We start from the raw sequence: 24,766 nt of genomic DNA on the forward strand, positions 1-24,766 counted from the left end.
GGTGACTGCAGTATACAAGCCAGAAGTCAGTCAAAGTGGATTTGTGTTTAATAAAACAAGACACGAAACAATACACATGTACTAATTAACAAAAAAAAATGGGTACAGGGTTCCAAAGAGGATCCGGCCGCAATGTATTAAAGCCTTTCAGAGGTTCTTAAAACAGTATGCTTCAGAGAAAAGAAGCATTTAAATATTGCTCCCAAAAGTGATATATAATTGTACTTCAACACTTTACACTGGGACAGAAGCACATAAAATGTGGAAGTAATATAAATGCTAGAAAACCCTCAGCATCCCAGCCCCAGAAAAATACAATATTAAAGTTAATTACTTGTGATATTTTTTTTTTTTTAGTTTTAACAGAAATTAGACATGCATTTAGATTACTATGATCTAATATTTTGCTAAACAGGGATTAAATGTAGCAAGTAAACCTTTAAATATTTCTTTGATGCCTGAAGCAATATAACAAGTAATAGCCTTCAGCCATACTTCCTTGCCTGTCTTTTTTAACAGCCAGGCAGATGCATACTGAAGACAGATATTATGTTAGGCACTGTATTCCCTAAAGCCGACAGTGTGATAAAATAGAAGCCAGGCTGAGTGGTTGGCTGCAATCATTCAGTACGGAAAAATACACCTCCCCCCTTATGCTCTAGTTGACAATCACCCACCTTCTTGCCTTCTCCATATATCAAAGGGAACTTCAGGTCTTCTTCCTCTATGGTCTTGTACATCCTATAAGACACAAAAAGGACATTTTTACTCAGAGCATGTACGCAGGGAGAAAAAAAGAGCCAAGTTGGCAGTCTGTCAGTATACCAATGTACTAGGGTAGAAGTTAAAATGGCTGTTCTATCAACTGTCATGCTATGCTCTCAAGGGAAATCAGCATCTCCTTAAAAGGGTTTAAAACATGTATTTTATAATTTACCAGTATGGAAAGCTAAGGGAAATAAAATCATACAAGCCTATTTGCATACTGATGACATTTTTTTACTTCACACTAATAAAAGACTTCACATTTTGTTGTAGAGTGCAACATTTAAACTGAAAGCAGGTGCATTCTCTCATTCTGGTGTATTTTCTTTCATGGTTCCCTGAATTCTGTATACTTGGACAGCAAGACACAGTTTTCACAACACAAGCTTACATTCGCCATGCTAGTGTGTTTGTTATGTAATCAGCTATACATCTGACTAAGTATTAGACCTGCCAAGCCTGCTTTAGATATGTATATGTTCTTGCCTTGATGAGGCTCATTTATTTTTAGTTTAGTAGTTTCCATGTTTTTTTTTTTTTAATGGAATGAAATATTTGAACAGCATTATACACAGAAACAGGTTGGCTTTTTTCCACTTTCTTCTATGACCATGTCTATTGCATTACTGTTTTAATTCTTTAAAAAATATATATGTTTAATACATAGTTTTCGCCATTATATAGCTATATATATAACAAAGTCACAGTCAAATGGCACTACACATTTGACACGGGACTGATCAGAACACAGTGGGTTCTAACAAAGACATTTGATTCCTTATTCCAGTGCAGAAACTGCTATGCCAGTACCAGGACTGTGCATGTGTGTATGTGGTGCATGTGTGTGTGTGTGTGTGTGTGTGTGTGTGTGTGTGTGTGTGTGTGTGTGTGTGTGTGTGTGTGTGTATATGTAATGCCCCAGTTAGGTGCCTTGTCTAGTTTCTGTATGTCTGATGAACTCTTCAGGAGCAGTCCTTTCAATAAGATGTCAAACAAAGGTTTTATCTGCTTGAGCTGGGGCAATTAGGGTGGACATACAGATACCATGACACTTATCAATCAACAACAGAGGTATAAAAGTACACAATTGTGTGTGCAAAAATCTGAGGGTCATCCCACCACTTTATTATCCCTGTCACCATTCATAATAATATAATCTAATTAATCTGCAAATCTCCTTACTTGTATAAGAATACTCAAATTCTGTTTGCTGGATAAATTATTCTTACCTAATATGCAAAAATACAAACTCCATAATAACCAAACTCACTCTCATAATACTAATATCAATACTTTCACATTACTGCTGGCTTCATGATGCACAGTGATAAAGCCCTGAGTATGGTTACGGTAATAAGGGACTGACTAATAACCTGGATGCAGGAGAAGCTGGCAAGGGAGTGTTAGACTGTGTATGTGACAGTGCTTTGGTCATTCATAGAGGGGAGGGTTGCCAAATATGCTATGCTGATGAATCCTGGGAGACTTCAAAAAAATATATAACAGAAAAGGTTGCCTAGAAATCAATGCTCTGTGTTGCAGCCAGGGTGATATATGCAGGTTTTTTAAGGCCTATTTGCATAAAAATATGGCCCCCAGAGGCCTTCGTATAAAGTTACGACCAATAGTCAGAAGATCTGAACAGAGGCTGACTGATGAATGGGAACAGGCACTGCAAAATGGCTCTATGATTTTTGTCAAAATCTTAGCCTCTTATTATGAAAGAATCATTGACTTATGTGTATCCGAAGTCAAGGATTTGAGTACTGAGTGCAAAAAATTCCAGTCCAGCACCAATTATCATGACTCAGTTGATAGGTTGTCCAAAGAACTAACCACATATGACAAAATGATAAGGGACAGGAAAGTTAAAAAATTCAACAGGGATGTTATGGACTACAATAAGGGACACCCATTTCAAATACAGAGGACTGTGAGATTTCAGGACTCAGTCCAAGGAACGACCAGGGGCATGACCAGAAAGAGACCAAGATCCATACTTAAACATAGGGACAAATCTTATACCAGTACATCAGGGGAGGAGTCCTTATATACCGACAGTGAGGGTGGAACATTGGTTAACTCACCACTAAAGAAAAAAATGAATACCATTATCCCTTTAGGAGAGGCAGGAAATATAGAGGGGGGAGGAAACATGCCAATCGAAATAGGAACAGAATCAATGACAGGTCTGATTCAGTCCTTACTGAAACAGTAACAACGAAGTTTGATAACGTTCTAAATTTATCAGATTCTGTACTGACTGATGACCAATACAAAATACTTAATAAAGGATTGGGCTTTGTACCTAGTTTTTTCTCTGATCAATACCAAATTGCATTGGATGTGTTGGATTATTGTCGACGACTTAACCTCAAAATATTTTTTTTCAGAACAGGATATATCAAAGATTCAAAGATCTGCTGGATTTACATTTCATAAATCTACTTTTCAACCACTCATGAATAAAAATGTTGCCATCTTTCAACAGGCACTACTTAAGGATTTACGATTCCCCCATTTGGAATGTCACATTTCACAAGACAATATCAACTCATCTGAGAAGAGGGCACTTACTGAACTTAGGCAAAATCACAACATTGCTATACTCCCAGCTGATAAGGGAGGAGCTGTAGTTATTCTAAATATGGATTATTATGTCCAAGAGGGACTCAGACAACTATCTGACTCCAAATGTTACATGTACATGTGTATCGATCCTACACATCGATTTAAAAAGGAGATTGATGCATTTCTTGACTCATCAGTGGAAGAAGGTATTATTCCCATTAAAACAGTACAACACCTTAAAGTTAAGGATCCATCTAAGCAAATTCTGTATCTACTCCCAAAGATACACAAATCCATTACTCATCCTCCAAGTAGGCCTATTGTATCGGGTAATGGTTCGCTCACAGAACCATTATCGGTATTCTTAACCCGATATCGTAAACCACTCCTGGGACATGTAAGGGCAAGAATACAGGATACAATAGAATTTTTGAAAATTATTGAAGACACACAACTTGAGCCTGAATGGTTGATGTGCACACTTGATGTTAAGTCCTTGTACACAAGCATACCACACTGGGCAGGGTTGCAGGCACTGCAACATTGGTTGAACAAGGCTGAACTGTATCCACCGGGATTCAACACATTGCTTATCTGTATGTCAGAGCATGTGCTTAGCAAAAATGTTTTTTATTTTCAAGGGGAGTGCTACTGGCAACTGCAAGGTACAGCCATGGGGGCCTCTTTTGCCCCCATATATGCAGATCTTTTCATGGCCTACCTTGAGAAATGCCTTATCTATAATCCCCTGCATAACATTTATTTGGTGGAAATCGATATCTGGCGGAGATATCTTGATGATTGTTGGATGGTGTGGCGTGCAGATTCAACATATCTTATAGAATTTGTGGAATATCTTAACAGCAATATATGGGGTATCGAGTTCTCTATCACTTCTCATACTGATCAAATTGATTTTTTGGATGTTACTGTGTATCGGAATGAGGACCATACCCTAAGCACTAAGATTCATCGGAAATATCCACAATTCAATTCATTACTTCATGCATCTAGTATGCATCCGCGCCACACCATCCGCAATATCCCAAAATCTCAATATTTGAGAATTAAACGGATCAGTTCTTCAAACATTGATTATGAGAATGCCAAAGTAGATCTGAAAAACAGATTCTTGGACAGGGGATACTGCATCTTTGATATTGCATCCGCCAGTGCATGGACAGATAAACAAGACAGGAAAACCTTGCTGGAATACAAGGACCGCACACACAACCCAAAGGATAACACTATCAGGTTCATTACCACCTTTGGTAGGAACCACCAGGTGGTTAGGAATGTTCTGAATGACAGTAATTTGCCAGAAAACCAAACATTTTATAAGGAAGAGACTGAATTTTTGAGGCAAAGAAATCTGGACATTCTGCAATAATCTGGACAGTTGAGAGGTATGTCTAGGCTTAAAATGGCTCACAAGGGCAGCTATCCTAGAACTTACCTATGAATCTTTGAGTATTGGGCTGCAGAGCAACTTTTGTGTTGTATTAGACTATAAAAGTTTTGTGATGATAGTGGTAGATATGGACACAACATAAAAACAATGCAAATGGATAGTGAATATATAGTCATGGAAAACAAATATATACAAGAGGAATATTTTAGTTTATTGTTTATCAATCAAGGCCATAAAGTTGCATGTTGCTTCACCATTATCATCTTTTTTCTGCTGTAAATTAAATATTTTTTTCATTATTAAAATATTAAATGTAGAGCATGTGTATGTGCACTCCTGTATGCACAAGCAAAAAGACCACCAAATGATATGCAGTGGATATAAAAAGTATATACACCCCTGTTAAAATGCCAGGTTTTTGTGATATATAAAAAACAATGAGACTACAACAAATCATTTCAAAAAAACAAACAAGTCTGTTAGGGGAAAAAATATAAAAAATAAAAAAACATGCAATAAGCGGGTTGCATAAGTATGTACACCCTTAAACTCATACTTTGTTGAAGCACCTTTTGATTTAATTATAGTATTCAGTCTTCTCGGGTACACACCTGCCATCATTTAAAGAGACTCTGATTAACCCCAAATAAAGTTCAGCTGTCCTAGTAGGATTTTCCTGACATTTACTCAGTTGCCTGCTACAGCAAAAGCCATGGTTCGCCGAGAGCTTACAAAGCATCAAAGGGATCTTATTGTTGAAAGGTATCAGTCAAGAGAGGGGTACAAAAAAATTTCCACAGTATTAGATATACCGTGGAACACAGTGAAGACAGTCATCAAAAAGTGGAGAAAATATGGGACAACGGTGATGTTGCAAAGAACTGGACGTCCCTCCAAAATTGACAAAAAGACAAGACAAAAACTGGTCAGGGAGGCTCTCAAGAGACCTACAGCAACACTGGAGGATTTGTTTGTTTTTCAATTGAATTGTACAGGTTATAGGTCACATTAGAGTTTTTTTATACCACAAAACCTGGCATTTTAACAGGGGTGTGTAAACTTTTTACATCCATTCCATATATGGACAATTTGGAGTAACTAATTAAATACCTGCAGCTTTGTATGCAAGACTGCTACAGCAGATATCCTGTAGGCCTCCCTGCAGGAACAGACAGGCAAAGAGTAAAGGAAACAGGTAATTCTGAAGAAAAATAGAGGGATAGATAAAATGCATCTTTTAAATCATCTAACATAATTCTAACATTTCCATAAGGGATTCTTAGTCCCCCACTTGCTTGCCAAAGTAATTAATCAAAGCAATTATTAGCTTCCATGTGAAATCTCCAATGATTTTAGTGAGACTACTGCTGACCAGTAAGGAAACGCCTTACAGTTATGGTGTTTGACGGTGATATAGTTTCAATTAATTTCATCAACACGTTTCATACGAAGAAGGGAAATCCACACACTAAGTAAATAAAGCTTTGTAAGCATGATCTGTAGGCAATAAACACATTCTGTAATTGAATAGGTATTCTATTACTCTAGTCCCTTATTCTGGGAAACAAAATTAATATTTTTCATTCAGTACTGACATTTGTTAACCAGAAGAGATGATGCAGCTAGGGTTGGGCTACAGAACAAAACCAGCTTTCTCTGATTTTAGGTCATTGTGTATATGATAGGGGCTGTAGCTGCTAAAGGAGTGCTGCAAAACAATGATAAATTTGACTTTCAGTGTTAGTATGAGCAAGATGATGCTGTAACACAAATGGGAAACTAAACTTTAGTATGTCCAGTTTCAGTAAGTGGTACACAAAGACAGGGGCAGGGAGTAGTAAGAGGTTAAAATCTACTGTACCAAAGCATGCACTATGGGAATGCTGTGTGTCAAGGAAAGGATATCAGCACATGAGAGAAACAACAGACATATGTAAATAAGAAACGAGCACTTTTCCAGTGACACTGGTGTAAAGTAGTATTCCCCTCTTCCTTTACTTATCCTGTACTATTATAACCCTTTACATCTTTCTGCATCGTTTTTTTTCCTTCTTCTCTTCTACATTATTTCTCTAGCCAAGGTATTATGATGCTCTTTACAAGACATACTATGGCATCCCAATTATCAATTTAATTGATGGATGAATTGAATTCCTCTACTGTCACTAATGTGAGGTAAAGGAATTACGCAGCCTAAATCTGCACCATTGACACTAAATACATATGCAAGAGGGTGACTGACCTTATAAGCCCATAACAAATGTGCCACTGCCTTGGTCTATTGGCCAAAACCTTTCACACCCAAATAAACGTTGCACTGTCAGCTATAGAACAGGATGCAATGACAGGAGGTACTGCCAGCCATGCCAAGCGAAGTAGGCAGTGGATGTATGACATGGCATAAATCGTGCCATCCCAAATAGAACCAAGATGCTCTCATCCAAAAAAAAGAAGCCAATCTGGTGGTCCCCTGCCATAAACAAACTTTACAACAAAAGGAAGAAACTGTTGCAGAAAAGAGGAAAATCCCAGGATGCAAAAAACTTCCTTACCAGCCTCAGTAAGAAACTGAGATCCCTCATAAAATCCTCCAAAGCTAGTTACGAAAATAAAATTGCCAAAGATTCCAAAGACAACAACAAGGCATTCTATAACTATGTCAAGAATCTAAATGGCAATGCTCAGATCTGCTCTGAGCTAAAACAGAATGACATTAAATATACTGATCCCAAGGATATTGCCAATATCCTGGCAGATCGATTCACTGCCAACTTCACCCCCCTCTCACCCCCTAAATGGCCCATCTCAATACCGGAGGATTGCCAAATTCCGGTAATAACGGCCACACAGGTAAAAAACGCACTCGCCAAAGCTAAGAATACAGCATCCATGGGACCAGATGACATCCCGGGCTGTGTACTACATGAACTACAATATGAACTGGCACCTCACGTAAGTGTCATGTTTAATCATAGCCTCACCTCAGGTTTCGTGCCCACTGAGTGGCGCACAGCTACAGTTATCCCACTCCACAAGGGGGGATCCACCTTGGATCCCGGAAACTACCGTCCCATCAGTCTGACAAGCCTTATCTGCAAGGCCATGGAGCGTATTATCATGGAACTTATAAACAAAGACATTGGCAACCTTCAAACACTGGACCCCACCCAGTTTGGGTTCGTGAAGGGCCGATCCTGTCTCCTGAACTTGACTGACTTCTTTGAATCAGTCTCCAGAGCCATGGACAAGGGTAAGGTGGTCCACACAGCCTATCTAGACCTTTTCAAGGCCTTTGACACCATCCCCCACTCTGGAATCATAGATAAACTTACTAAGCTGGGCATTAATCCCTACGTCACCCAATGGGTTGTTAACTGGCTTACTGATAGAACCCACACTGTAAAAGTAGCAGACTCCAAATCCAGCTCCAGACAAGTGACAAGTGGAGTACCTCAGGGTTCAGTCCTGGGACCGCTCTTGTTTGGCATCTACTTCTCTGAAGTACAGGCCAACACTAAGGGACTCTGGATAACAAAGTTTGCAGATGACTGCAAACTGGGAGCCATTATTGAATCCCCAAATGATGTGGATACTCTACAAAAGGGCCTTACAGAAACAGATGTTTGGTGCCAGAGCCATGGGCTCAAGCTCAATGCCAAGAAATGTATAGTTATCCCCTTTGGGAAAAAACATGTATCCGTGAATTACCATATAGGTGGCAGTACACTAAACACCGAAAGTTTGATAAAAGACTTAGGGACACAGGTGGACAGTGGTCTCACCTTCGATAACCACATCGCCACAACAGTCAGGAAATCCTTCTATGTGGCACACCTCATCACTAAGGGCTTTTCATCCAGAAAAAAGAAGGTCATTGTCCCACTGTACTCATCCCTCATTAGACCCATTATAGAATACAATGCCCCATTTGGTATGTACCTCTCAAGACATCTGCAACAACTGGAAAGGCCACAGAAATACCTCACTAAAAGAATCACAGGCCTAAAGCAGATGCCCTATGCTGACCGCCTTAAAAACTCCAGCTATACTCTGTCGCATATCGTCTACTCAGAGGCGATCTTTGCTTAACATACAAGGCCATGTCAAACCCAGAGCTGTTGGACATGCTACACTTAAAGAAATCCCAATCCCTCAGAGCCACACGCTCCAGGGATCTAAACCTTGTCATCACAATAAACAAAACATGCTGGAGGGATAGGTTCCTGACCCAGAGACTCCCCAGACTCTGGAATAGATTACCCATACATGTCAAGCAGAGTGCCTCTTTGGTCCTCTTCAAAAAGGAACCTTGACGATTGGATGGGAGAAAGGAAATTCACCCCGGGGATCACGTCAGTCGCCCTGCTAGACAGGGGTCCAGGGTAGTAAATAGTGTGGGAAGAAATAGCCAGGGAATTGTTATGGCTAGGCTTGTATAGGCCCTAGGGCTGATAGCCTAGTACCAACCTATGAACCTATGTGCCAGCACAGCTAGCTGGAATTTTGTAAATAATTATATGTCATTTGTATATCAAACTGATTTGTACAGATGCTCGTGCTGAAAATGTATTTGTGAGATTTGCCTGTGTTAAAATGTATCAACAGTGCACTCTGCTGGAATGAAAAGAAATGTACATGTATTACTGTAGCTGAATTAAATGTGTATGTTTTAATAGAAGATACTGGGACAGTAAAAGGTTAACCAGCTGGCTTATTTTAAGAAAATAAGGGGAATGTAAATGAGCTGTTTCAACCATTAAAACGTCAGCCCACAGTGCTGAATAGGACCAGGGCACTGCCATAAACATTTAGATGTGGACTGTACCCATCTATGTTAAATTCCTGTCTCAGCTTCAAAGGGGAATAGTGTGAGAACCTTGAGTCAGGTGACCAGATGAGGTCATTCTGCAAGACATATTGGTTATTATATTTTACAGGGAGTGATCTCTCAATAGAGAGTATTCTGTTTGAGGGCCTGACCAGAAAGACTGCTCACATATTTCATCTCATCTTGTCCAAGTGAGTTATTAGGGGAACAATAATTTCTTTAGATTTAGTCAGGAAAATATAGTGAAGCTTAGCTTAGATATTGTTTTTCTTTATTTGTCTGAACCTGTCCATACATTTTGTTTTCAATATCTCCTGTGATTTGAACTCTGTGGTTTACTGTGAATATATATTCAGTATTTTCATGCTTTTATTATTTATTATTAAACATATTTAGAAATTTTATTATGGCTGGTCCTTGTAGAAAGTATTTAACCTTCGAGAGTGCTTATATTTATTTGGTGACACTGTGTGGGCCTCTCCAGAAGACTGAGCCTTCTTGCACAGCTATTACCATTTCCATTAGTATTAATACTACACAGTATAATTGGACACCCTTTGTTAAGGGCCTTAGAGTAGTTGATTATGGAGTGTATGGTGGCGGTGATAACTGCCTTAGACTCTGGGCAGAAGGGGGCATGGCAGGTAAAGCTGTGCCAGCCTTTCCCAGGTGTGTATGTGTGAAGAATCAAATCTCTATGTGTGTGTGTGTGTGTGTGTGTCAGCTGCTTGGAGCAGGGACAAGAAGCACTGGGTTTACAGACAGGGTGCTGGAGGACTTGTCATGGACACTCGGTTGAGGACCTAACCCTACAGCTGTAGCAATGGGAAGTCTTATTGGGGACTTGGAGGGAGACAGATATAGAGAAATCCAGACCCCGTGCCAAGTGTGTTCCCTGTATGCTCTTAAGGGAAATTGTGCTTGATTCAGAGAGGTCTACATCTGATAATACTGAGTGTATCCATTTGTATTCCAAGTGCACATCCTACTCCATTGTCAGTGGTGATGATTCAGGCTCCTTGACTACTTGCCCAGCATGGGGACGAAACACAGGAGTATAATCACTACCTCCTTAAGATTCCACTCACTTCAGAATGAGCCAGTCCCTTCCAGTGTAAACTTATGAAAATAACTGAGACTTACCAATCTTTCATACACAGACATTTGCAATGCTTCTCAAGAGAAGTTACTGATGCCTCTTTAACAACTGTACTCCTTCCTTGTATTCATGGTATACTTCAAAAATAGGTAACTATTCTGCTACCAAAACCTCAGTGTCAAGTGATAACCAAAACATCTCCCTTCAAAAACGGTGGATACCACCACTTACACCAAATACTGTGAGAATACCCATCATTAACAGAAGATATCAGTCACATGCTTTTATGGATGAAAAACTGAAAACTCTTTACTTTTTAAAATATCTTATAACACCTGAAAAAGAATACTGAAGTTGCATAGTAAAAAGGAAATGTTTCTTTCAGATAAACAGACGGCAAAAAAAAATTAAAACTACATCTGCTTTTATTTGCAAATACATAATGTAAATGATGATAAGCCTCAAGATGAAAATAAAGTCCAACAGTTCTGTGACCTATAAATCATTGATTTAACTTTCTTAGTAAATTAGAATTTTCTAAAGTCCAAATAAAAGTCCTGGGCAAACAGAAATTAAAAAAGGACACCAGCAGCAGCAGCTCTAGTTTGCTACACTCTATTGAGGTTAGAGAGAAATTTAGTACAGAAAAAGAGACTAAAGGTAAGAAAAGGGCAGCAGAAGCTCTAGTCAGTACTCCATGGAATAAAGAGAGATTTCAAACCCAAACAGAATCAGTCTTCCTTTTAAAACAAGCTACTAGAATGCCCAGACAAATCCATTCCTTGGAGATGTAACTGAGCTTGTCAAGGAAACCGTAAAATCGTGGTTAAGAGCAAACAATTCCATATTAGTAGAAGAAAAGAGTTATGAATTTTACATGTCTAATGAAATGCCCAGATATTTCCATTTTTCAGTCCAAGAAAATATAGATCTGGCAATAATTCATTTCTCACTTAAACTATTCTTGTGTTGTTTTCTGCATATCTTTGTAAAGATTCACACATATTCCAGATTTGGAAGCAAATGTCAGTACTTAATTCTAAACAGCCTATATGGGTTTTCACCTTTACCATTTAAACCTCCTACTCACAGCAAGAAAAAGCATTCCGTCAAAAGGTCCTTTAAAAGCCAGGATTTAGAAATGGCTCTGCATACTATACAAGGAGCTGCATGGAAAACTAATTGTCCTAAGTACAGCAATTCAGGTCAGAGCTGAGGTTTGGTGTGCTCATCGCACATTAGAGAACCTATATGTACCACAGGAAGGCATGAGCGCTGTACAATGAGTCATAAAGCTCCACATCATATATGTCAGTGATGCATATGAAGCTGGACATGCAGCACTGTAGTCTTCATGTCATACAGTGCTACAGTACTGCTGTTGCACTACTGGTAACACAAGATATATGACTCAAGCATAGCACAAAGACTGCATGTGGCAGAGGCATTTCATACACACTGGAGACAGATGGGGTGGGGCTGTGGATGAACATCATGAGCCCTTTTACTAGCAGCCCACAACTGTATGCATGTAGGGTACACAGGATGTTAGCTGTATTCCTAATACTATCAACTGTACAAAGTGATAGACTGTGGGGCTGACACAGCAAAGCCATTTATTGTTTGGGTATGTTGTATGGATATTTGTCACTTACTTACCAGATGAAATTTACTGCAAAAAGAGAGTGAGAGAGAGAGATACAGATACACACACACACACACACACACACACACACACACACACACACACACACACACACACACACACACACACACACACTTGATAATATCTGTGAGATACTACAGTGAACAGGTGACAATTGTAGCCCATAAAACCATTTTGAATACAATGGGTAAAGCAGTACTAAGCAGGAGGACAGGATGCAATTCAAAAACAGAGGCTCATTAATGTGAATGTGCAGCAGGTCTGACAGGATGGAGTCTGCTGAGGTTCTGTATGAGATACAAAAGTGTATGCTCATCATACATGTACTAAACTGCATAAATGTTTATTTACAAACATTCGATCATATACTAATTGTCCATGTTATTTACACCTTGTGCAAAATTGTAGGTGAAAGTTGTCCTTGATCAGCCCCTTTACCCTGTTAACAACTAAATAATTATCTGACATAATTTTTTAAATAATTCTTCTAAATTTTTAAATGTGCTATTTTTAGGAAAGACTTCTGGAATGAAAGCTTAAGTATGGATGTAAAGTTTAAACAGGCCATTAAGATAACAGACAGTTGAAATTAATTAAAAACTACAACCAAAATGTGAGGCAGTGTCACAACAAAAAAAGCAATCTTAAATCAAGAGGAAATCTAAGAGCTAATTAAATGACCATATAATGTAAAGATAAAAGTGCAATACGATACATCAACTGTCATAAATCCAATTTTGTCTGGCAGTTGGAATGGACAGCAGAGTTTGATTTTGTTAGCCCTTATTTGTCTACTGTATGACCTTGAGCAAGTTACGTATCTAGACATTGCTTCCAGGTATCTCCTGAAAAGGGACTACATTTTTGGTTAGCCTACCTGGTTAATAAATGGGCATTATTGTTATTATTATTATTATTATTATTACTATTATTATTAATAAATGTCTGACAGTATTTCAGAGATCAAAAGCACTAATTCTAGCCATACTTCTGGAAGTCTTTCCTTAAGAATCAAGGGGAAAATACTCAATGCCAAGAACCTAATAGAGGAGAGGTTGCAGTTGGTTGTTCAATGCCCTCCCCCAGCTGTCAATTGTTCCTGGTATTCCAGAATGTCCCTGATTTTGCCTCAGATTTTTACCTTGTCTCTTGTAAAAAAATATGATTTCCTGGTAAATCACTAATGACTGCAGTCAGTCAATAAATCCAGATATTAGTTTCATCATTCTTATCCTTCAGAAAATGTGTGTTGATGCAAAACGTGCTGTTTTTGTAACTTTCTAAGTGAAAAAGAGTAATACTTTAAAAAGTTCCCGATTTTGGACCTTTGTCCCTTGCTATTTTTCCTTTGTCCCTAATTATTGAGCAAACAAGTTGAAAGCTATGTCACCCACATGCCTCCAGTATTTAGCTGCTAATTAGATCTAGAGAACTAACTGAGCAGCCAAAGCTAGAAATTCAGTGTCAGACCAAGCCCACTTGATTTTTTCAGCAGATGGAAGATGTTTGACAGTCATATATACTACATCAGGACAGACATAAAATACAAATGGAAAGAGCAAAATTTTAGAATTCATTAAAGGTGAAGCATGAAATATGAACAAAATAATTTACTCTGAAAGGATATTCAATGCTTCTTGAGGAGCTTGAAATGCAACAATTCTATCTTTCCAGTGTAAAAAATGTAAATCCATATATAAATTAATACATAAAGCATGTCTAAGTAACATTCTACTTATTACATGTAAGCAACAGAAACTATACAAATCTAAATTAAGCAAATGGCCCTGATCGTGATTGTCTGCTTTGAGTGCAATGTAACTGAAAACATTGACACACATCCAATAACTACTTCAGATCATGCACCAATAATTACTTAGAAAAAAAATGCAGGGTAAAGAATTAAAACTAAGACAGTGTTGCTTCCCCACATACCTGTTAAAAAGAAAGGAATTTAATGAATGGGTAGTGAAAATTATCCAGGAGTTATTAGGGAAGATAGAAACTACTCCAGAAGTTATAGCTAGTGAGTGGGATAAAATGAAAGTGGAGTTCAAAAACAGGGTAAAAATAAAAGAAAATTAGATCTGGTTAAAATAATAAGAATTATTTAGAGGGGCTGACAAAAGTTTAAGTATCACAAAATAAGGGGAATCACAGAAGAAGAAGACGCGCAATTGCAGAGTGCTAAAGACAAAATAAGGGAGTACCTGGATAACATGCATGAGTTTAGAAAGATTGCTGTTAAGCAACTGTATTTTGATAACTTCATAGCACAAAATATTTTGGTACAAGGACTTAGGCAACAGAAAGTAGAAAGGGTTGTTGCCAAACTTAGGGTGCCTATAACAAGAAAAATAACCACAGAGCCAGTTGAGGCATGAGAGATATTTGGGAAATTTTATGAAAATTTGTATAAAGCAGAGAAGTGGGGAAATCAAGAAAAAGCACAAATGGAAATATTGATGGAAGACTTAAACAGGCCAATTTTTCGAGGTACATGAGGCTCAACAAAACAGTTAAGACTGGAGGAGATGAGATAAAAATGGTGGTGTATTACCAATCTGCAGTAAAGTTTTCAGGAATATATGGTATTCCAGTGGAAGTGTGGAAGCTAGGAGGAAAGAAAGTAGTAAAGATCAGGAAGGTTTTATTTAACAGTATTTTAAAAGGAGAGAGGTACCAACATCCTGGAAAAAAAGCTGTGGTGGCTGTAATACATAAATACGGTAAATACTCATCTGATCTGGCTTCATGTAGGCCTATTTCAATTTTAAACCACAATACAGTGTTTATGTCTATAATGGCTAAAAGAATGGCAAGAGTGAATCCAACATTGATACATATGCACCAGTGTGGTCTTGTGTAGGGGAACCAAATATTTGACAACATTAACAGAACAATGATGATCTGGAGGGAACCAGAATGCAAAAAAATACCACTGTTATTGGTGGGTCTCGAGGCAGAGAAAGTATTTGACAAAGTAAGCTAGGATTTTATGAGCTGCCAATGGAAGTATTTGCATTTCCTGGTGTAATAATATGGTTAATTAGAAGGATATTATGGGGGATCAGAGAAAAAAAAAAAAACAAAGTGGGAGGGTTACTCTCTGATAAACCAGGCATGGGTGTCCTCTTTCCCTTTGTTATTTGCATTTTATTTACAACCACTGGCAAAGAACTTAACAGACTCAGAAATTCAAGGACATAATTAGTATAGTGTTTAAGACAAGTTCGATTTATTTGTAGGTGACTTTATTTTCTACGTGATGGAACTAGAATTGTTGTGGAAAATTCTGAGACAGTTCGAGTTTTTTAGGGGATAACATTAATGAAGAGATAACATTAATGAAGAGAAAACAAAGGCTATAGCTAGAAACTATGCACCCACGCATAAATAGTTTCAGCAATGCCCATACTTATGGGGACATGATAAAATGAGTATTTAGGGGTATGGATTTAAAATGATTTTGCTATGGCAACTAACAATATATGGGAACAGAATAAGCAAAAGATAATACAAAAAGTAAGAAAATGGAAGTTCTTGCCAATGGATATGGATAGCAAGATACAAGCAGTAAAAATTCTTTAGTCTCTTTAATTTCATATAGAGGTCAGGTTTTGTCAACCAGAGGAAAAGTTGTGGATATTAACTAATAAAGAGCTGAAGGATTTTGTCTGGGAGGGGAAAAGGCAAGGGTCAAGTAGGATAAGTTGATCCTCCCAAAAGAACAATGAGGTTTATGATTACCTGATTTGAAAAGATATTTTACAGCTACACAGTTAAGGCTTATACATAATGTAAGCAGAAAGCTACAAATTCAAAATGGAAAGGGATGATGATAAAGCAAGAAATAATTCAAGAAATAAGGAAATAATTACATTTTAGATGCAGATCCTTGAGGAGAATAACAGTCATCCAGAATATTACATTTGTAAACTAGCAGAAAGTATTTTAAGAACTAAGCCAACATGGGAATAAAGAAAGGAGATTCTGCTAATAAGGATGACTGCAATTAGGAGTACAGATAATAGGCAAGAGGGGGCTGGAATTTACTGGCGGAAGTTGGCAAAGGAACTAAGGTATTGGGAACAAATAACTAAACAAGGAGAGGTAATAGAATGGGAAGTGGCACAGAAGACATTTGATTGCAGTCTAGTGATTGCCTTCCCTGTCAGGGACTGATAGAATACAGACAAAGAGAAAGGGATAGGGGAATCCTAAATGAAAGATCTACTCTGGAAGAGTTTTTAACTGAAGGTGGAACATAAGGTAATGTTAAAAATGGATAATTCTTAGAACTTGCAAAATATTACTCTCTAACTATAGAAATTAATCAGAAAAGGTTAGAAAAGATTGGGAAGAGATTAGATATTCAATTCACAAATAATTGAATGAGAGAACATATATATGGCTCCCAAATATGCAACAAGATCTAGATTTAGGATTTTTGCTTGGAAGTGTTTGCATAGATACTTTTTTACCCCAATCAGACTTCAAAACATTTTTCCTCAGGTAGCTGGCAAATGTTGAAAATGTAATGGGGAAGAAAGAGGTACCTGACAATGATTTGGCAGACTTTACCAATTCCCTTCAGAGTACTCTCTCATGAATACAGGTTGAGCAAATGAGTGTAACCAAGGAAATGATTTTTTTTGAGCTGGGATACAGAATCTGAATTGTCTAGAACATAGTAAGGCCTTGTTGAGTTTAATTCGGGTGGATGCCAAAAAACAACTAGAAAATGGAAATCAAAATCTAAACCAACTACACTTGGAAGATGTGAACACTGTAACAAGGATAAAAGAATGGGAAGTGGGATCTTCAGAAAAGGGTAGGAGTAAATTACAAAGAAAAAAATGGAAATTGCGGAAACAATATATGGAGAAAATATTTGGAGGAGGAATGATGTTTAAGAGATGGCAGGAACTGAACAATTTACATAATGTTGTTTTGATAAGATGACATATAACAATAAATGTGATATATAACATTTGTAAATGTGAACTTGTTAATACAGTTTGATTACTTGTTTATAAATTTAAGTTTGCCTGTGTCACAAATCATACTTCAACAAAGGTGTTAAAAAAAAAACTGTACCTTGGGAGAAGAACATCAGAATCTGAGCAGGATAATTAAGAGAGGAAGTGCACTTGGGCCGAAGATGGCAGTCTGCACATCGAGACCCCTTTGGCAATGCGAGCTCACAAGGAAAGATCAGAAAAAATGGTAAGACATCAGTGAAGCTTACTAACTGCGTGCAATGTTTAAATAAACTAGGGGAGTCTGATACTTAAACAGAGAAGCATGACATCTCTGCTCTGTGGCTGCATCAGTAATTACAAAAGTGCCTTTTTAAGAGTTAGTTTGACACATGCAGGCAACAGAATCGAACTATGCATTCATCCATCTGAGCAGCATTATCCAATTCATTGTTGCAGAAGACATAAGCCAATTTTCTGAAGTAATGGCTACAAGGAAGTCACCAGCCCAATACAACATGCACTTGGGGCAAATTTAGCATTGACAATTATCAGCCTGCTAGTATATCCTTGGAATGTAGTTCAATAAATTATGGGTTATTATTTTTGGCAGTTTTCTAGTGTCTTTTTTATTCTTTATTTTAACACTGATCATTCCATGCTGTTTTTAGTTTTTGATGTGGTAGAAAACCAAAACCCATGGTTAAAAAAACACAGCAGTTGAAAAATGTACTAACTTTGCAAAGAACAGCAGTAAATATCTGCAGACAAGTAGAAAGAGGTAGTGGTGAATAGTAATGAATATATATATATATATATATATATATATATATATATATATATATATATATTTGAAAGGCTGGAAAACTTCTATGCAAGTGCCATCATCAGATGTTTTTTTCTAAAATACTGCAATTTGCATTGAAAGGCTAGCCCACAGTGCCAGTATACTGTCTGTCATGTGGTACTTAAGACAGATAGAGAAATCTGAAATGCACTGCTAGGAGCGGAAGGGAAGAAAGAATCCTCCACATTTGGCTTTGAGGTGTTTTTCTACCCTGACATATGCTACTCTACTCATGAATACAGCAAGGTGTTCAATGAAGAAAAAAAAGAAGTTATGTACTTACCATAACATTCCAGGGTCTATATCATATGAGCGAATCGCAGAAATTGTGAACGTTCATAATATCGAACATACTGGACCTCGAAGTGCTTTTTCTGAGATCGCGGTACAGTGAAGAATGGGATATTTGCCCTTTCCTGTAGTGCAATCTTGGAGTTGGAATATATATTTAACAGGGGTGTGGGGGCTGCACCCCCCACAATAGGAAGTTTGAGGTCCAGTAAGTTCAATATTATGAGCGTTCGCAATTTGTGTGATTCACTCATATGCTATAGACCCAAGTTCCATGTGTGTTGTTCATCTCGGCCTTTATTCTCACTGATGGGATCAGATCTGATGTGTCGGATCTGTCTCAGCCTTTACAAAAGCTTGAGGACTTCAGCAAAGCTTGTGGGCGCCCTTCCCTACCCATAATGCATTTCCCCAACTTCCTCAAATCTTATTTGCCCTACCAGAAATTATTAGGAAAGCAGCAAACGTTTATTATATGAAGGTGATGTACAAAATAATTATAGTTATTAAAGGTAAAGGCTAGTCTTTCCGAGGCTATGCAGATCCTTAAATACAAATGTCCACTTGGTCCTCCCAGGAGATCTGGAAGGCAGCATAGAGGGTGGGTTGTGAGAATAAAGGGTGAGATGGACAACACATATGGAATGTTATGCAAAGCACATAACTTCTTTATGTGTTGTTGTCAATCTCACATTCATTCTCACTGATGGGACCACGTCCCAAGCAACCTGACTCTTGGGTGGCTCATGGGAATACACTCCTTGGAACCAAAAGAGGCTCTACTTCTAGAGGCCAAATCCACTTTGTAATGAGTAATAAAGGTATGGGGTTTCACCCACGTGGTTGCAGCACAGATGTTATCCAAAGGTAACCTTGCTTGGAAAGCTGTAAAAGTAGCTATCGGCCTGGTGGAATGAGCTTTAATTGGGAATGGAAGTACTCTATTCCTAGAGTTGTAAATGTAGGAAATACAAATAGTGAGCCATCTAGATAAAGTAACTTTTAATACTGATTGACCTTTCATAATGTCAGAGTAAGAAATAAAGAGCTGGTCTGATTTTCTAAATTCCGAGGTTCTGTGTAAGTAAAAACATAACTGTCTATGAACGTCTAGAAGATGTAGTCAGCATTCTCCCTTGTTTTTGAAATTTGGGAAGAAAACTGGCAGCTCAATAGATTGGTTAATGTTACTTTCCAAAACAACCTTTGGAAGAAAGGACAGATTAGAGCGTAAAGAAACCCTGTCTTTATGAAAAACTAGATATGGGGGCTTGACAGACAAGGCTTGCAGTTCTGAAACTCTTCTAGCTGAAGTAATTGCCACTAAAAAGAGTTTTCCAATATAGGAATTTCAAATCACATGTGGCCGAAGGTTCAAAGGGAGGACAGATAATATCTGACAAGATGAAGTTCAGATCCCAAGGAGGAGTTGGGTTTTTGTATGGAGGTCTTATCATTGCAGTGCCCTTCAGAAAAGCTTTACAAAGCCTGTAAGACATAACTGCAGCACCATTTTGCCCCACATGGAAATTCGAAACTGCTGCTAACTGGACTCTGACAGTGGAGGCTGCTGCACCTTCATGAAAAAGTTTTGTTAGAAATTCTGGGATAGAATATATGGGTGCAGAAAAAGGATCTATCTGGTTATCACTCACCCATATTACAAACCTATTTCCATTCACTCTTGTATAATTTTTGTCTAGAGGTTTTATGGGAGGACAACAAGATATGTTTTACCAGGGAGGAAAGAAGAGGAAGCCTGGCAATCAAGGGAACTGGAGCAGCCAAGCTGTCAGTTTGAGGTTTTAGAGGTTGGGATGTCCCATTCCCGATGGATGTGTCAGTAGATCTGGTGTCGAGTCCAGAATCCATGGTTCATCCAGAAGATGAGGCTGAAGGAAGGGAAAGCAGATCTGAAGAGGCCAATATGGGGTAATCAGGGTTACCGTGGTCTGTAACAAACTTACTTTTTGCAATAACTTAGGAATCAGTGCATCCCTTGGTGGCTCCTCCATAGGAGGGATTAGGGCAAAGTAGTTGCTGCATTTGGCATTGGTGGGAGAAGCAAAAAGGTCACAGCAATGATGGCTCCATTTTCGGAATACCTCTTCCGTTACTTTCTGATTGATAGACCACTCATGTGGGTATAATATGCCCTGCTCAACTTTTCTGCAATCACACTGCATCTCCCTGGGATGTGCACTGCCACCTGAAAGCGGTTGGAAGACATTGCCCATTGCCAAACCCTTAGCACTTCTCGACAAAAGGGGCAAGATCTGGTTCCTCCTTGTTAATTTATGTACCAGACTACTGACATATTGTCTGACTGAATCACTATTGTTCCTTGAGGGAGAGTGTTCTGAAATGCTTGCAACACCAAAAACACTGCTCTTATTTCTAGGATGTTTGTGTGCAAGCGAGCCTCATGTTCCTGCCAGGTTCCTTGGACTGTCTCCCTAGATAATATCCCCTCACCCTATCTGGGAAGTATCCGTGGTCACCGTGGCCTGGGATTGAGGGGGGAATAAAGGGATGGCCTTGAGATATTGAAGTACAGTGAATCCAACACTCAAGATCTTTTTTGCAAGTGTTAGTTATGAGAATCTTGTGAGACATTGGTAAGTGCAGAATCGACCATTGTGTGTAAAGTAACCAGTGAAGTATCCTCATGTGTAGACAAGCTAAAGGAATTAGTACAATAGTTGCTGCCATCTTCCCCAGTACTTGTAGAACTTGTTTTGCAGTGGCTTGGGTTTTATTGGTTAACAACCTCACATGTAAACGTAGATTGTGCACTCTGCCATGAGGGAGTCTTGCTATCATCATGGTTGTAACTATGTCTGTTCCTATAAAATTTAAGTTTTGAGATTGCTCTAGAGCAGCCTTACAGTTTATGGTAATGTCTAGGGAGGAACAAAGCTGGAGTGTATAATCCCTGGCTTGCAGCAGTAGATGCCTGGTCAGGGTGGCTATGAGCCAGTTGTCCAGATACAGAAACACCCGGAATCCTATGCGCCTCAGGTGAGATGCCACTACTACCATGCATTTGGTGAACACTCATTAGGCTGTAGTGAGACCAAAGGGCAGAGCTCAAAACTGGGAATGACTGGCTCCTAGCCAGAAGCGCAAGAACCTTCTGGATCGCCTTTCCATTTTGATGTGTAGTACGCATCCTGAAGGTCTATACAGCACATCCAATTGTCTTTTCCTAGGAATGGAAGTATCAGCTGCAATGTCACCATCCGGAACTTGGTTTTCTTCACCGATTTGTTTAGTTTTCTGAGATCCAGGATTGGTCTTTAGTCCCCTGTTTTCTTTGGAACCAAAAAGAATCTTGAGTAAGTTCCGGATCCTCACTGGTTTGCAGGGACTTCTTGGATGACTCTTTTTCTAGGCAACTTTTGAATTTCTAATGTTGCTTGTTCCTTCTTACTGGGTGGAACAACTGGAACTGATTGGTTTATGGGAGGGGGGAAAAGAGAAGAGAAAGATATAACCTCTGAATATTATGCCCTGCACCCATTTGTCATTGGTTATGTCTTGCCAGGTTTCTAGGTGCAGTGACAGTTGCCCCCCAACTGCCTCCAGAGGCGAGCAGTCGGACACTCCTTCAGGACCGCTGAAAGGGTCTGCCAAAAAAGGATTCTCTGGAACCCTGATTCTGAGGGCCTCCTCTGCCACGAGGGCAGCGTCTTCCATGATTATTCCCTCCTCTGCCTCGGGGGGAACTACTACCTTGTGTGTCCTGGTAAGACATTTGTGATTTCATGAACCACATCTTTCCACTACCTCTCTGACCTTTTGGAAAGGGTTAGTAGGAGTGGAAAAATGCACTCCAATGGCAGACAATGTCTTACCCTCCTGTTCACACTGGGTTATCATTTCTTTAACTTTGGGCCCAAAGAGAGATGAGCCATCAAAGGGAGCATTAACAAAGGAAGACTTAAAGGGCTCCATGAAATTGCAAAGGCACATGTAAGCCTGTCTCCTAATAGAGATGCCTAAACCTACCATCCTACTCACTCCATCTGCTGCATATGAGATGAGTCGCATTGATGAGTTGACCACTGAATTGAGGGTAGTGAGCTGTGCATTGACTTTGCCTGCACCACATCAGCTATAGCTCCCTGGAGAGAGTCTGATAGTTCTTTCCAATAGCTCCCTCTGATGTCTGGTGAAATGAGTAAGGTAATTCAGCAACTGTAATGTAAAAGCTGCTGAAGAGAAGATGTGCTTCCCATACCTAGCCATTGTCCTAGAATCCTTATTAGGAGAATGAACAGAGGAACTGGTCTCGGAAAGTTCCTTTTTCGTGGCAGGCACCGTGACCATGCCATCAACTGTTACACATTTGGTAAAGAAGGTTTGGTCCCTGAGGACTGTAATAAACTTGTCTTGCCTCCTAGGAGTGGCTTCTATGGAATCCAGGGTCTCCCATGCCTTCCAAGAGATTAACTGAATAAGCTCATCGAAAGGCAGAGTCACCCAAGAGGTTGAAGGGTGAGATCCGAAGGCCTTCAGGTATACCAACTCCTTGGCAGAAGGGGAGGAGGACTGCCAGTCCCTTCTCTGTTTCAAAATTTCTAGGATGTCTCCAAAAGACGTCCTCAGGAGGAGGCCTTGAAGACCCTTCTGCTTCATCGAGGTAGGTATCTGACTTGACAGACTCCTCTGGGGAGTCTATATGCTTCCTCTTGCATGATGTCTTCCGGGGAACTTCCTTAGTAGTCTGGAGATGTTTTAGAAGAGGGGGAGTTCGGATCTCTGCAGTCCTGTGGATAGGGTGGGGAAGTAAAGGCACCTGCGCAGACAAGATAGGAAGCTCTCAGGAGGACTAGGCCTGAGACTGGGAGACAGTCGACACCCTCCTCATAACTTCGAAAGCACTCCACACCTGCTTTTAAGAACTCCCCGGCCCTGATAAAATGGATATTGGAGCTGAAGGAGCCTGCACAGCAGCAGACAGAAGCTCCAAAGAAGAGGTGGGAGCTGAATCCATCTGAGCCGAGGCCCTGAGAGACAGAGTCAGATCTGAGCCAGTTCCCAGGACCCTATCTGCGAGTGTCGGCTCCCAGCGGTCTCCTGCTCAGATTGGATAGAGATGCTTGGGGCAAACACTGGATCAGAGGAGCCAATGTGCCCCGGACCCAATACAGACACCAGCTGAATATCGGAGTCTTCCAGCTCCAAAACCAAAGGTTGGATCAGAGGAGGAGTAGCAGCCAAAGGGGGAAGATGACACTGATCCAACTCCTTTGGCCTCAGATCCAAAAGAAGTTTGGCCAAGGCAGGTGTCTTGAGAAGCCTCTGCACCACCCTATCCACATCTTTGTCTGAGAGGCTCCTAGATGACCTGGTAGACAATGTGGGGATCTGGATCTGGATCTGGCTAAGAATGGTGAACGGAGCTAAGAAGTAATCGGCTCAAAGGACGGAGATCAGATCCAATAACGGTACTCGGCAGGTAATGGGTCTTTCGGAGCTGAAGGATCAATAGAAGTTTTCAGAGCCGAAGATTATATATACTCAGAAGTCCCTGTTCCAGAGGTTAATGTCTGCTCTGTAGGTGTTGTCAGAGTGGACTGTTTTGGTAGTTTGGCTTTCGGCTCTGACAGAGATCTTGGAGCCAAGGAAGGCGATTTTCCCACACTCTCTCTGACTTGTCCGACTCTGGAGAGGAGGAATCAGCCTCAGAAAATGGGGTTTTCAATAACCCCTTCAAAATAAATTTATTTTTCCATTCCATAAGTGCCCTCTGGTTAAAGGCATGGCATATGGAACAGGACTCCTGCAAATGAAGAGGCCTCGAACAGTATACACATAAAGGGTGAGAATCACTGAGGGGCATCTTTTTGATACACTTCTCACATTTTTTAAAACTCAAGGGCTTACTTACTTTCTTTCTGGGACATTCTGGCTAACAAACAACAGAAGCAAACAGCTTAACTATTTAAAGATATAGAAGGAGAAACTCTTTTTTTTTTAAATATCAATCACAACAAAGGAAGTGGGGTAAGTCTTCTAACTTAAACAGACTTGGTTAACTGCCCTCTAACTAAAAACGGACAGTAACCAGAAAGGAAGACGAAGTAATAACCATCAGCACTACTAGCAAGGGGAAAACTAACACTAAATGAGTGAAGCTACAAACAAGTGAAAAACTTTTAAGTACACGCTAGCAAAATATTAATTACCACAATACAGAAAAGCGGAAAGAGGTAAGCAGAGACAAAAAGATATCAAATAACTTAGCCCAGACCTTGCTAGAAGATCCTTTTCACAGCATGGCAATTGGGGAAATGCATT

At 39.4% G+C, this 24,766-nt stretch overlaps 1 protein-coding gene across 1 annotated transcript in view; it reads right to left on the bottom strand.

Moving 5' to 3' along the window:
- PPM1H (protein phosphatase, Mg2+/Mn2+ dependent 1H) overlaps window positions 1–24,766 on the bottom strand; it is a 1,767,842-nt gene that overhangs the window by 203,480 nt on the left and 1,539,596 nt on the right. Inside the window, exon 7 of the mRNA XM_044088290.1 lies at window positions 678–741. Within this exon, the coding sequence (XP_043944225.1) occupies window positions 678–741 (64 nt within the window). The remainder of the gene's footprint in view (window positions 1–677; window positions 742–24,766) is intronic.

The sequence above is a fragment of the Protopterus annectens genome, chromosome 11.part0, assembly GCF_019279795.1.
Source record: "Protopterus annectens isolate FY-2018-M chromosome 11.part0, PAN1.0, whole genome shotgun sequence".
Lineage (NCBI taxonomy): Eukaryota > Metazoa > Chordata > Ceratodontiformes > Protopteridae > Protopterus > Protopterus annectens.